General features: G+C 36.5%; 2 protein-coding genes across 4 annotated transcripts in view; one reads left to right on the top strand and one right to left on the bottom strand.

The window, feature by feature from the left end:
- CIR1 (corepressor interacting with RBPJ, CIR1) overlaps positions 1-2,001 on the bottom strand; it is a 40,072-nt gene extending 38,071 nt beyond the window's left edge. For both annotated transcript variants that reach the window (XM_060152617.1, XM_060152618.1), the window contains exon 1: positions 1,850-2,001. In XM_060152617.1, the coding sequence (XP_060008600.1) occupies positions 1,850-1,921 (72 nt within the window). In that variant the 5' untranslated portion in view covers positions 1,922-2,001. The remainder of the gene's footprint in view (positions 1-1,849) is intronic.
- Positions 2,002-2,042: 41 nt separating this feature from the next.
- Positions 2,043-14,531, top strand: part of SCRN3 (secernin 3) — a 36,692-nt gene continuing 24,203 nt past the window's right edge. For both annotated transcript variants that reach the window (XM_060152620.1, XM_060152619.1), the window contains exons 1-5: positions 2,043-2,115; positions 3,982-4,151; positions 6,200-6,381; positions 6,959-7,158; positions 9,819-10,031. In XM_060152620.1, the coding sequence (XP_060008603.1) occupies positions 3,993-4,151; positions 6,200-6,381; positions 6,959-7,158; positions 9,819-10,031 (754 nt within the window). In that variant the 5' untranslated portion in view covers positions 2,043-2,115; positions 3,982-3,992. The remainder of the gene's footprint in view (positions 2,116-3,981; positions 4,152-6,199; positions 6,382-6,958; positions 7,159-9,818; positions 10,032-14,531) is intronic.

Raw genomic sequence — 14,531 nt, 5'->3', positions numbered from 1 at the left:
CAAATGATGGATAAATAAAATGTGCTATATCCATATAATGGAATTATTCAGCAATAAAAAGGAATGTAATACTGATACATTCTACAACATGAACTCTGAAACATTATGCTAAGTGAAAGAAGGCAGTCACAAAAAAATAACATATTGCATGATTCCATTTATATGAAATGTCGAGAACAGGCAAATCCACAGAAACAAAAAGCAGATTAGTGGTTGACTAGGGCTGGGGAGGGGGAAGGATTAAGGACAAATGGGGAGTGACTGTTAATAGATATGGGTTTGGGGGGGCATGATGAAAATCTTTTAGAACTTTTGTGGTGATGATAAAATTCATAAATATACTGAAAACTACTGAATTGTACACTTTAAATGGGTGATTGTATGGTATGTGAATTATACCTCAATAAAACTGCTAAATAAAAAAATAATTATTCTGATGGCTAGATGGGTAGAGAATGGATTTGAGAGGGGTCAAGACTGGCAGCATAAAAACCAGTTAGGAAATATAACTGTCTGGGTGAAAGATGATGAGGGTCTAAGCTAAGATACAGGCAGTAGTGACAAGGAGGAGAGATGGATTCAACAGATATCTGAGAGGTAAGACCAATAGAATTTATTAGCTGACAAGATAAAGGAGTGATGGGAAAGGACGAATCCTGAGTCTCTGGCCTGGGTGACTGGATGAAGGGTTGTGTTACTACCTGTATTTCCTACCGATATAAGAACAGGAAGTATAAAAAGAAGAGCAGATTTAGGATAAAGGTAAGTTCCATTTCAAATATGCTGAGTTTGAGATGCCTGTAGGATATCAAGACGAAACTGTCTAGTATATAGCTGTCTTCAGGTGCCTCCAGCTAACGGGAAAGATCTCGCACTGTAGATTTGAGAGTCAGGAGTAAATAAGGGGTGGTTAAAACTATAAAATTGGCTGTGATTGTTTGGGAAGGCATACAGAGTAAGCAAGACATGGGCCAGGGATGAAACTCTTGTTACCACCTGTATTTTAGGAGCAGGCTAAGGATAAGGGTGTGTGTAGGGGCAATTAACATTTTATTGAGCACTCACTCTATGTGTTGGGCAGAGTGCTAGGTGGTGGTACTTATTTCAAAGTCTTTATCTACACCATCTTATTTAGTCCTTATAACAATTTTCACAAGTCAAGGCAAGTGATACTAATTATTCTTAACTTATAGATTAGGACACTGAGGATCAGGGACATTAAATATTTTGTGTAAGGTCTCAGGGCTAAAAGTGACTGTGCTGGAAAAACAGAATCTAGGTCTGGTTTCAATGCTCATACTCCTCCTACCTCACCATTCTGCTTTCCACTACTATAATACTCAACTCAGTTTTTCTGTACTGGACATAGTAGACCTGTAAGTGGTTATTTAAAAAGCCAAAGTTCAATGAGGTCACCAGACAGACGGTACATGATCAAGTGGGATAAAAAGAGTAAGCAAGGTGTGGCTTTATTTCCCTTTTAAGATCTATCTTAAATAGACAGGGAGTCTTCTTTGTACAGGACAGCAGAGCTCAGAAGCCATGATCTCTGGGATTCGAAAAGTCAGCATCAGAATCTGCTGCGGGAAGTCATGAGGAAGCCGGTTATCGGTCTTCATATCTTAAAGATTTACATTCTAGCTGACAAAACCGAAAGAACACACAGAGCCGCCCGTCTCCTGACTGATGTACAACAGAATAAACGAGGGCCAGCGGAGAAGGGACGAGAACGCCAGGGCTTTAGGCATGGAGAAGAGGCGACTGTCCCAGGGATCCCAGAGACTCCACCACTCTCACCTCCAGGAACCCCTGGGAACCCAGGCGCCAAGGGCCTGTTCCCCGTACTCACTTTCTTGATGTTGGATTTGGAGGCAGGATGAAAGTCCTTCTTGCACATGAAATTGGCGAAGGATTTTCCCATTTTGGAGCCTGAGCTGGGGAAGGCAGCCGCTAGATCTGAGAGCAGCGTAAACAAACTCGGCGGCCTAACCGGAACTGCGCCTCCCGTGGGAGAGGGAACTTCCGGGGTCAAAAGGGACAGCTTCCGGCAATTAGCGCCTGTGGTGCTCCCTCTCCGCCCCTTCCTCCTTTCACTTTGGGCCCCTCGGAGGCCAGGTGAGGGGCGTGCACGGGGGTGGGGCGAGCATAGTAGTTGTTGGAAGCGGGAAGTCGGGAACTGCGGCGCGACGGCGCCGAGGGGCTCCTAGGAGCGGCTGCTGGGAGGGGCTCCTGGGGGGGGGGGCTGCAGGGAGGGGCTCCTGGGAGGGGTCCGGGCCGCGGCGCGGGCTGCAGTTTGGGTGCAGCCAGTTTGGGTGAGGAGTGCGGGCTGGGTGGCGGCTTTTCTGCAAGGAGGTGCTTGAAGTCCGAGCCCTTTACTCTGTGAACTCCATTTCGAGTTGCATAAACTTTTCTAAACCAACTTTTTCCATCTGTGTTACATCTGTGTTACAAATTCTTGCCCTAACTGTAGCACGTTTGTGAGGATCAAACGATGTGATGTTTCTGAAACCGCTTGGTGAACTAAAACATATAAAGTAGAATGTCAACTCCAAAGGAGCGAGGACTCTATTTTGTTACCAGTACGGTGCCTGGTGCAGAAAGATATTTATGAACATTTGTTAAATGACGAATACATTTTAGGAGTTAGTAAAGGCTCTCAAGGCTTCCCCTCCTAAATGGGGTAGGTGTCTTACTAACTAGGTGGCATGTTTCCTTAGCTTTCCTTATTACCGCAGTTAGCTTAGATCACCTAGTGAAGCTTGATGGCTCTTCACGGTTTTGAGTGGACGTGGCTCTAGGGGATCCACCAACCAAATCCTCTCGCGGGAGGGGGTGAGCGTGATGTCAAGAATAAGCCTTTTGTAAGAAATTGACTCTTCTGATGAATAATAATAACAGCTTTAAGTGATATGTTCTAAGAACTGAAAAACGGTTTACACACTGTCTTATTAAATTCTCCTAACAGCCCCCAAGATATTTACCGATGAGGCAGGAGACTTAGAGATTAAATAGCCTGCCAAAGTTAGGTAGTGGTGGAATTAGTTTTGGAACACAAATAGAAGGCGATCTAGGATATAAAGGTTGAAATTCACACGGAAAAGAACAGAAGCAATGGTGACCGCTCTGTTTCCATCATTGAGGAAAATAGAAAAACCCTTAGGTGTTTCAGGCTGAAGTTTTTTCTTTCTTACTTGAGTCATTTTGTTTTCTTTTGAATGAATCATTTATTGCATTTAAATCTGAAACTCTAAAACAATGTGCCATTCTGGAAGCAAACAAATTCGACTAAATTGAGGATTTAAGATTTTCCAAATTACAAATGAAGACATGATCTTGATATTAAATTATACAATCAGGATTCACAAGTTGAATGTGAACGTCTTCCTGGAAATAACAACAATTTGGAATTTTATTGACATGTTTTTGTATTTGTCTGATTCAGTGAGTCTGTTTCAAAATTTCAGTCTTATTAGTATTGTAACCAGTTCAAAAGAGACCCCGTCTTCCCATCTTTGAGGAAACACTGGGTATATAATACTGTGACTTTTCCATAAGTGCCAGTGATGAGAATACAAAGATTAATAAGACATACTCTCAGCTCTCAAGGATCTCACTGTCCACTAAGAAGACATATATACACAAATATAGTCTTTATAACAGTAGAGCTAGGTACAGGTGTTCCCAAATATGGAAATAGTGAAAGGAGATTCAAGGAAGACTTCAGGAGAGAAAGAGCTTAGAGACTAAATTTGACCTATAGACTAGAAGAAGGTACTTGTCATTCCTATTTTCTTACTAAATCTTGTAGTACTAGATTCATTCCCAAGTCATTTTCTTACTGATACGAAATTTGAAACTTTAATGAATATCCTATGTTAGATATGGCAGTAATATCCCCTGGTCATCAAGTAAAACTCTTTGTTTTGTATATACTAAAAATGCTTTTCTCTTTTTATTTTGAATCTTCCATATGATTTTTAGTTTTAAAAAAAATGGAACCTTGTTCCTGTGACACTTTTGTGGCACTACCTCCAGCAACAGTTAATAACAGGATTATTTTTGGAAAAAATTCAGATAGACCCTGTGATGAAGTACAGGAGGTAGTTTATTTTCCTGCTGCAGTTCATGACAATCTGAAGGAACACCTTAAGGTAGGTGAAATGCATGTTTTGTTAGCAATATTTTTCTTTAAAAATATCATAATCAGGTTTTTAAAAATCATTAGCCATTTGGCAGAGGCTATAGAAGTTAAAAATTTAAATTTGAAAAATAATTTGAATCAGAACTAGACTTCTGGTCTTTAATTTCAATGATTTGGAGGAAGCTGAAATAACAATAATAAGAATTGTTAATTCTTTGATCAGATATTTGAATGCTTACCATATGCAAGCACGTCGAATAGGGCAAAGCCTGCTGTCAAGACTAGTTCTGTCTTCCAGGAGCTTAGAGTCTAGTAGAGGAATAGGACGTGTATGTAACTAACCGCATTGTAAAAAAGGATGGTTTAAATGCTAAATTTAAGTAAGGGCAGCAAGTTGTGACATCAGTGGAGAAGCAAGTAATTCAGACTAGGAATTAAGGAAGGCTTCACCAGGAGTTGGGGTTTCAGCTGGAGTTTGATGGGCAAAAAGGATTCTGATTGGTGTAGAACAGGAAAAATCATTCCAGACTCTGGAAGTAACTGTTTTATCATCAAAAAAGGTTTTTGGATCCAGTGGTAACACTATCAACACTATACACTTTATGCAGTCACTTGATAGTATACAGGTCAATTAAAGGACCGTTTAAATTTTTTATTCAAAAAATCCATTTAGCATGGAACTTAAAGTAAAAATTTCATACTATGCTTTTATTCCTAAGTTATATAGTTTTTAGATTCCGTTTTATTGATATTCTAATACAAAAATATATTAAATATTAGACATTTTATGTATACAGTTGTTTCTCCACATCCGTGGGGGATTGGTTCCAGGAGCCCCTAGGATATCAAAATCCTTTGATGCTTAAGTCCCTTTTATAAAATAGCATATAAATGCATATAACCTATGCACATCCTCCTGTAAACTTTAAATTATCTCTAGATTATTTATAGTACAATGTGAATGGTATGTAAATAGTTGTAAATACAATGTAAATGCTGTCTAAATAGTTGCCAGCAAATGTCAAATTCAAGTTTGCTTTTTGGAACTTTCTGGAATGTTTTTTCTTTTCCTGAATAGTTTCAATCTGTGTTTGGTTGAATCTGTGGACGTGGAACCCGTGTGTGTGGAGGGCTGACTTTACTAGGCCAGTTTTTTTCTTTTGCTGAGATTATTTATTCATCTTGGGTCCATTTCTTTTTTTTATTCTTTTTTATTTATTTGGTTGCACCAGGTCTTAGTTGCGGTAGGCAGGCTCCTTAGTTGCAGCTCATCAGCTCCTTAGTTGAGGCACGTGGGCGCCTTAGTTGTGGCGTGTGAACTCTTAGTTGCGGCATGCATGTGGGATCTAGTTCCCTGACCAGGGATCAAACCTAGGCCCCCTGCACTGGGAGCATGGAGTCTTATACACTGCGCCACCAGGAAAGTCCCTTGGATCCATTTGTATTTTATCTCTTCATATTTAAGTCTCACCTATCCTCTAAGCCAGTGGTTCTTATTCTTTTCACTGCTGTGGATATACTCGGTGATTCCCACATGTGACATGGGCATCTATATACTTAAGGGCTACCATATGGAACTTACATCACCAATCAAGAAACACTGGACATTGAGTTTGAGATCTGTTTCCTTACACTTCAACTCAGATACATCTTTCTCTACAAAATGTTTCAAGATTCCACAGCTAGAAACTATCCCTTTCCTGAGCTTCCATTAGCACCCCATCTTCCCTTTTCTTCATAGTCTTTATACTTTATATTTCATTGTATCTTAGGTAATGTAGAAGTCTTAGTTTCTTGACAGCAAGATCTGCATCTGATTCATCTTTGAAACCAATATATCTCTTAGCAGTGTTTTATCGTAGGAGATGCTCAGCAAATATCTGAATGAATAAATGCTCTAGGGACAATGTTTTAAGTGTAATGCCTCTATTATTGAAATTTTCAATTTAGTTATAATCTCTTTCATAATCGTCATGTCTTCTGATGGATTTTAAGATTCTAGACTTTCATAACTTTTCTTTTTTGGTTTTATTGTTATTGTTATGACTTTCTCTACAGTGTACTTACATAGAAATTGATCAAGTTCCTGAAACATATGCTATTGTCCTTAGTCGCCCAGCTTGGTTATGGGGGGCAGAAATGGGAGCCAATGAGCATGGAGTTTGCATTGGGAATGAAGCTGTATGGGGAAGAGAAGAAGTTTGTGATGAAGAGGCACTACTGGGCATGGACCTTGTCAGGTTATTTTTTTGTTATATTTTTGCACTGTAGAACTTGTCTAAATTTAAAATTTGTTGTTAACTCTTAACATGTTTTTATCTTCCCTTTTTTTTCATTTTTTGGACTTCGATACTTTAGTTTGTGTTAAAAATGCTTCAGAATACAGGCATTCAATTTCAAGACTCTCAAATATCATTAATTAGGAGAAGGGAAGGAGTTGAAAATTATGATTCATTGGAAGTACCTAACTTACTTTATCAGACTGTAACTAATTCTCACAGTCACCTTGTGGGGTATTATTATTATCCTAATTTTACAGATGAGATACCTAAGGTTCAGAGATAAAGTGATTTGCCATTAAACTACCAAGTTGGAATTTAAACGATGATCTTTTTGACTCCAGATCTTTGTTTTCATGATTCCAAACTGACTTCACTACTTCACAAGGAATAGTTTAGAAGTTGGATTTCAGTGTATCTGTTAACTTGAAAGGATTTTTACTTGGAATATAAACACAAAATCTCATGTGCATGAAATTATTTAAGAAACATAATGGAAATTTATTTTAATCTGAGAACTTTAATATTTTTATTTTAGACTTGGTCTTGAAAGAGCTGATACAGCTGAAAAAGCCCTCAATGTCATTGTTGATTTATTAGAAAAGTATGGCCAGGGTGGAAATTGTTCAGAGGGCAAGATGGTATTTAGCTATCACAACAGTTTCCTGATAGCTGATAGGAATGAGGCCTGGGTTCTGGAGACTGCAGGGAAGTACTGGGCTGCAGAAAAAGTACAAGGTATGGACAACTTTTCATGATTTAATTTGTTTTATAATTAATAAAAAACCTCTTAGTTGCATTTAATTGTTTTTCAAGATTTATACTCCAGTGCAATGAAGGCGAAAACTGAAGGGGAAATGAAAAAATTTGAAAGAACATACATTGAAAGAGCACTATAAAGGGCTTTCTTGAAAAAGAGGAAAAGGTGGTGTTATCTCTTTTTAATATATATGATATTAATTTCATATAACCTTATACATTTTCTGTGCAGTAGCTCTTGGCTGTTTTATCATACTTTTTCACTTTTTTTAAACCCCTCCCCTTTTTCACTTTTTTATGAAGTGAAACCATTTCTTTACCATTTTTTCCTGTTTTAACTTTGGGCTGAACTCCAAAATTTTATCATGTGTGGATATGGAGGTGAGGACAGGGTAGTGTTATTGGGGATTGGTGACTGTGGGTTTAGTCGTTAGAAAGAATATATTGATACAATAGTAAAGTATAAAAATTTGATGTCATTGAGTAAATAACACAGTTGATTGTTTTAGAATGCTTTGCTTTTTTTCCCCTTGATTTCTTTGTAACCATATATTCCTCTTATTTTTCAAGTGAGGAGATCCAGAGATATGAAGTGATTTACTCAAGGCAGTGAATGAGAGACTTAGAATTTAAATCTTTCTATCCTGACTCTCAGTTCAGTATTCTTTCACTAGAGTACAACCTTGTGCTTAAGCATGATCATGTACTTCTTGTGTAATTACCTCCTGCATCTCATAGTTTTACAGGGGGGATAAGATACACATGTGAAAATATTAAATGGCAAGTGAATGACACACACATATATGCTATGAACCTTTAGAGAAAGGAAAAGTCATCGTGAGCTGGAGAAATTTGGGAAGTCTTCATGAAGATAGCCTTGAGCTTTGGAGGATTTGGATGTTATTTTTCAAAACAGGTCATTGACAGTTGTTTTGATGGACATTTTATTTTATATTTTGCATGTATGTTTATTAATACACAAAACTGAATTTAGACTCTTTTTATTATTGTGATAATTGGCCTGATTATACCATTGATTACTTTTTATTTTGTCAAGTGTGCTACATCCAAGAGAAAAACAAATTCTGTTGAAAAAGATAACCCCACCGAGCCATCCAAAACAAACACCTTCACTGAGTCTGATTATCCAATTGTAGATTAACTTTGCCAACTTGTTTCTCTTCCTATTACTAAATTAGCCCAAGAACTAAGTAGTTTAACTATAGGGAATTATCTACTCATGGAAAATTCCTCTTCTCTTTGATTCTATCATGACTTAAGTCTATTTTTGTAGTGAGAATATCCCAAGTATGATTTCATTAGAGTAATTAAATTGATTTCTACTTGGCAGACTATCATTCTAAATCTGTTTTAAAATGTTATTAATTTTCATTTATCATGATCTACTTCATTTATTCTGATCTGTTTAGAACAGACTTTTATTGTTTCTTCTGTTTTGTATTTTAGTTGAAAATTTTGTTATAACTTAGTGCCATGATATTTTTAGAAGTCTTATATTTCTGTTCTAAACTTACTTATGACTATTTTTTAAACAGTAATTCATATAAAAGACTAATATCTAGAATATATAAAGAACTGTCAAAACTCAACAGTAAAAAGACAAATGACACGAAGAGACATTTCCCCTAAAAGGATATACAGATGTCACAAAAGCACATGAAATGATGTTCACCGTCATTAGCCATTAGGGAAATGCAAACTAAAACCACAATGAGATACCACTCTACCTCTATCAGAATGGCTAAAAATTTTTTAATGACATTCCCAAATGCTAGTGAGAATCTGTAGGATGGTACATTGCTAATAAGAATGTACAGTCACTCTGGAAAACAGTTTGGCAGTTAAAAAAAACCTTAATATGCAACTATTATACAGTGTAGCAATTGCAATCTTAGCATTTATCCCAGAGAAATAAAACTTAAATGCACACAAAAACCTGTACATGAATTTTTAGAGCAGCTTTTCCCATGATACCAAAAACTGGAAACAACCTAGCTGTCCTTTAACTTGTGAATGTTTAAACAAACCATAGAATGTCTATAACATGGAATACTAGTCAGCAATAAAAAGGAATGAATTGTTGATACATACGATAACCTGGAATAATCTTTAGGGAATTAAACTGAGTAAAAAAAGCCTAAAGATTGTATCTTGTATGATTCCATTTATATGATTTTCTTGAAATGACAGTTATAGAAATGGATAACAGATGGTTGCCTGGGGTTAATGAAGGGGTGGGCGTGGGAGATAAGTGGGTGTGGCTATAAAAGGGCAACACCAGTGATCCTTGTGATATTCTGTACCTTGACAGTATAAATACCAGTATTTTGCTTGTGATATTATGCAAGATGTTGCCATTTGGGGAGATGGTGTAAAGGTGCATAGCTCTCTCTTTAATTCTTACAACTACATGTGAATCCATAATTACCTCAAAATAAAAAGTTTAATTTTAAAAAGTAATTTATTTATTTGAGTATGTAATAAATAGATGCACATGGTACAACATTTAGAAGCCTATATTTACATTGAAATAATGATTAAAGATCATAATGTACAGAGATAGATATATTACATTAAATATGACTTTTCTTCTCCCTTCCTCTCTTCTTTGAAAATAGAGGGAGTTCGTAATATTTCTAATCAGCTTTCTATAACAACCAAGATTGATCGGGAACACCCAGACATGAGAAGCTATGCTAAGCAGAAAGGTTGGTGGGATGGTAAAAAGGAGTTTGATTTTGCTGCAACATACTCTTATCTTGACACAACCAAGATGATGACTTCTCCAGGCAGATACTGTGAAGGCTACAAGCTTCTGAATAAACATAAAGGTAATTTTAAATAATATTAGAATGAAAATGGTATTTCGTGTAAATATAATGTGGGTATAATAAAGTTTGTTTTTTGAAAAAATATTCTAAGTAAAATATAGTTTTATTAAAACTGAAAACGGGGAATTCCCTGGTGGTCCAGTGGTTGGGACTCCGTGCTTCCACTACAGGGGGCACGGGTTCGATTCTTGGTCGGCGAACTAGGATCCCACAGGCCGTGTGGCACAGCCAAACGGAAAAAAAAAGAAAAAAAAACTGAAAACATTGTGATACTGTAAGCTGTTTTTTTTTGTGGTACACGGGCCTCTCACTGTTGTGGCCTCTCCCGTTGTGGAGCACAGGCTCCGGACGCGCAGGCTCAGCGGCCATGGCTCACAGGCCTAGCCGCTCCATGGCATGTGGGATCTTCCCAGACCGGGGCACAAACCTGCGTCCCCTGCCTCGGCAGGCGGACTCTCAACCACTGCACCACCGGGGAAGCCCCTGTAAGCTGTTTTTTGAGATGAGTGAAGTGCTATATAATTGTGAGACGGTAATAATTCTTTCTGAAAGACAAGTTCAGATTTGCAATCGTCAAACCCTTTTTTCAGTTCTTAGTAATATTCTTAAAGCCAAATTTGGATTACTTTTCTTCTCAGAGTTCATTGGAACATGGAGATGGTTTTCTTTGACTATTGCTGCTGCTTCTTTCATTTATCTTTTGATAGTACGCTTATTGGTTATTTTCTAATTTCAAAAGTTATATCTATAACTTGTCAAGAAGACAAACTGAGCAGATATAAGAATTCTCCCTTTCCACTCTTAAACTCTAGAAATGTTGAATAACATATTTAAACATTAAGGACATATATAGATAGGTTTAAAGACAAGAAGAGGAAATCACTAGGTACCAAAAATGAAGAGAGAACCCATAGTGTCAGCAAGATTTGAGGTGTCTCTTCTCCATACAGTCCTCCTTCTCTCTGTGTCAAAGGGGAGATTGTGGACCACATATCATCCTTAGAGGCTAGTTTTAACATCCATGAGAATGTAGGTGCCTAGCGGAAAGACCTATTTGGGGAGCAGGAAATGGACTAGTTACTAAGATTAGTACTCTGCTCCATGCCCAGAGTCCCAGCCTGGAATTGAGCTGTCTGCTGTCCCAGGCTCTGGGTCAGTACATTCTCTTGTGAGTGACTGAACTCTGAGCTACATGTATTTTGTAAACTCAGCTAAGGCTACCTGTGCTGTGTTGAGAAACAAAGTGGTTTGGAACCTGCGAAACACAGGTATGCAGAATTCCAGCATACCTGTGTCTCTATGAATATATGACAAATATTCAGATTTTACTCAAATTTCCCATCCAGATGAGAAATCTGCTGTAATGAATCTTCATGTAACTGCCATTAAAAACATGGACATTCAGATAAAAGGATGTAGTTTCTACATTTATTATGGATAGTTTCTATTATTATGTCCTCAAGTTCATTGATCTTTTCTTCTGCATTATCTAATATGCTGTTAATCTCAGTAATATTTTCATTTCAGTTATTATATTTTTCATCTCTACATGTTCTAGTTGGTTCTTTTTGTATATCTCTCATTTCTCTATTCATTACCTTCATGTTTTTCTTTAAATCCTTGAGCATATTTAGCAGACAGCTGTTTTGTAATAGTTGTTTTAACATCCTTGTCTTCTAACTCCATTATCTCTGTAATTTCTGAGTCTGTTTCTGTTGATTTGATTTTCTTCTGGTTTTGGGTCACATTTTCCTGCTTATTTGTATGTTTAATAATTTTTGATTAGATGATGGACATTGCAGATTTTAATCGTTGAGTTCTGGATTTTGTTTTATTCCTTTAATGAGTGTTGGACTTTTTTTTTTTTTTTGGACTTTGTTTTATCAGTTAATTTCATTATTTAGGGAACAGTTTCATCTCTTTTAGGCCTATTTGCTTTTCTAGGGTAGCTCTAGAGTAGCTATTATACCAGGGCTAGTTTAGTCCCACTAAAGGCATGTGATCCTTCTGGGATCTCTGCTGAATGCCTTGTGTATTAAATGAGATCTTCTTACTCCAGCTAGTGGGAACTCAAAAGATTCCCAGCCCTGTGTTAGCTTTATGGATTTTTTAAAAACTCATAGTTTCCAATAATTGCTCTTTCCTTATAATTTGTTCTTTGTTTGGTCTTGTGGAGTTTCACCCTATGTGTGTGTGCAAATTGGTATTCAGCCAGAGGCTCAATGGACCCTCTGTACAGGTTGCTAGAAAGTTTTGAGGGGTAGCTTATTCCTCTTTGGTGCTCTGCTTTGCAAATTCTACCACCCTGACCTCCCTGAACTTCCACCTCTGTTTCTTCAACTTAGAGTGATCTTTGGGCTATGTCTGGGTCCCCCTCCCTGCACTGTTGTCTGAAAATTGCCTCCAACAACACTGAGCTCCTGGAGTCAACACAATGGTAGGGCTTACCTTATTTGTTTCCTTTCTCTCAGGGATCATAATCCTACATTACCTGTTGTCCAATATCCAAAAACAGTTTTATATATTTTGTCCAGTTTTCTGTTTGTCTACAGTAGGAGGGTAATTCTAGACCCTACTGTTCCTTCATGGTTGGAAGCAGAAGTTCTATTTACATTATACTGAGTGTTTTTTGCAGTATAGAAGAGAAATGCAATTCATATCCAGTAAGATATGTTATTATTTTGAACTGCACACAAGCACAATTATTGGGCATTCATTGAAAGTTAAATAAATAGATGATTAGTGTTTACACACTTCCCATTATGCAGAAGTTCTTGGTTGATTGTTACATAGGTTTTACAAGTATTTAGTAATATTTGGGGAAATTGATTGAGTTTTTAAATATGGGCTAGGAATACATTATTATTTCTTCCATTTAAAATAAGGGGTTATAGGCTCTTGCTATTCAGTGTTTATAACAGTTTAGATTCAGGTAAGGAGGCTGTATGTATTTTATTAACCACCCATATGGAAGCCTTCATTATCCATGGTCTGCCAGGACTCTCCCAGAAATTCCCTTTGAAGATGATTTCACAGGAAAAAAATTATAAACACATGAGCAAATACAGTACTAAAAGCGAAACAATTCGTAGACCCAACAAATATGGGAAATTCACACCCAAGAACAAATTAGCTGATTTAAAGTTAGCTAATGATTAAAACTATCAAAGGTATTTGTTAATATTAAGGAATTATTATTTTAAAATTCAGATGTGGTCATTGTATTTTGGCTATATGTATAAAAAAATTCCTTTTGTATAGATAAGTACTGAAATATCATGGATGAGATGATGTGACTGTTATTTTCTTCAAAATAATTTGATGGGAGGGATTTGATAACTGTTGAAACAGTAATGAATATTTGAGGATTCATTATATAATTTTTCTGAACTTTTATATATTTGAAATTTTTTGTAATAAAAAGTTAAAAAAATAAAATTAAAATGTTCAGCGATATAAAGGAAGGAATGAAATCCATAAAGCAAGAGTAGGAGATTATGAAAAATAAACAGACAAATTTGCAAATTCTAAAATGTGCAGAAATTCTAAAAATGAAAATTACAGTCACTGAAACAAAACCAAAATTGAACGTTGTAACAAATGTTCAAAGTTAAGCATTTGGAAAATGCAGGTAAACAAAGAAGAACAAAAATTACTCATAATAAGTACTCAGCACTCACTTAACATTTAAATATTTTTAATTGCAAAAGTAAAATGTATCATTGCTAGCAGATATTCTTTGTAGCCATATTTCCCTGTATACATATACAGCTTATTTTTTAAAATAAAAATAGGTCAATACTGAATATATTCTACTTTAATCCACTTTTTAGTTGATGTTATATTTGGAATATCATTCCACATCTTTAGTTATCATTCATTTGAAATGTTTTAAAATTTCCCTCGTGATTTCTGACTTGTGGATTATTTAGAAGTGTGTTAACGAATTTCCAAATATTTGGGCATTTCCTAGATATCTTATTGTTGTTGATTTCTAATTTAATTCCACTGAACTCGGAGAACATACTCTATATGACTTCAGTCCTTTAAAATTTACTGAGACTTATTTTATGGCCTGGCATATGATCTATTTTGGTGTACAAAATATGCGCCTTGCACTTGTTAGGTATAGAGTTTTATAAATATCAATTAGGTCAATTAGATCAAGATGGTTACTGTGATCATGTACGTCTTTAATGTTTTTTTTTCTTGTATATATTACTAAGAGGAGTGTGAAAATCTCCAATTATGTTTATGGAATTGTCTGTTTCTCCCTTTAATTCTGTCAGTTTTTGCTTAATATATATTAAACGTCTGTTATTAGGTACATACACATTTATAATTGTTTTGTCTTTCTGGTGAATTGGCCCTTTTCTTTTCTTTTTATTTTTTTTTTGCGGTACGCAGGCCTCTCACTGTTGTGGCCTCTCCCGTTGCGGAGCACAGGCTCCGGACGCGCAGGCTCAGCGGCCGTGGCTCACGGGCCTAGCCACTCCGCGG

This window comes from Lagenorhynchus albirostris, chromosome 6, assembly GCF_949774975.1.
Source record: "Lagenorhynchus albirostris chromosome 6, mLagAlb1.1, whole genome shotgun sequence".
In the NCBI taxonomy this organism is placed as follows: Eukaryota; Metazoa; Chordata; class Mammalia; order Artiodactyla; family Delphinidae; genus Lagenorhynchus; species Lagenorhynchus albirostris.
The sequence above is the reverse complement of the archived record's forward strand: the minus strand, read 5'-3'. Positions and strand labels throughout refer to the sequence as shown.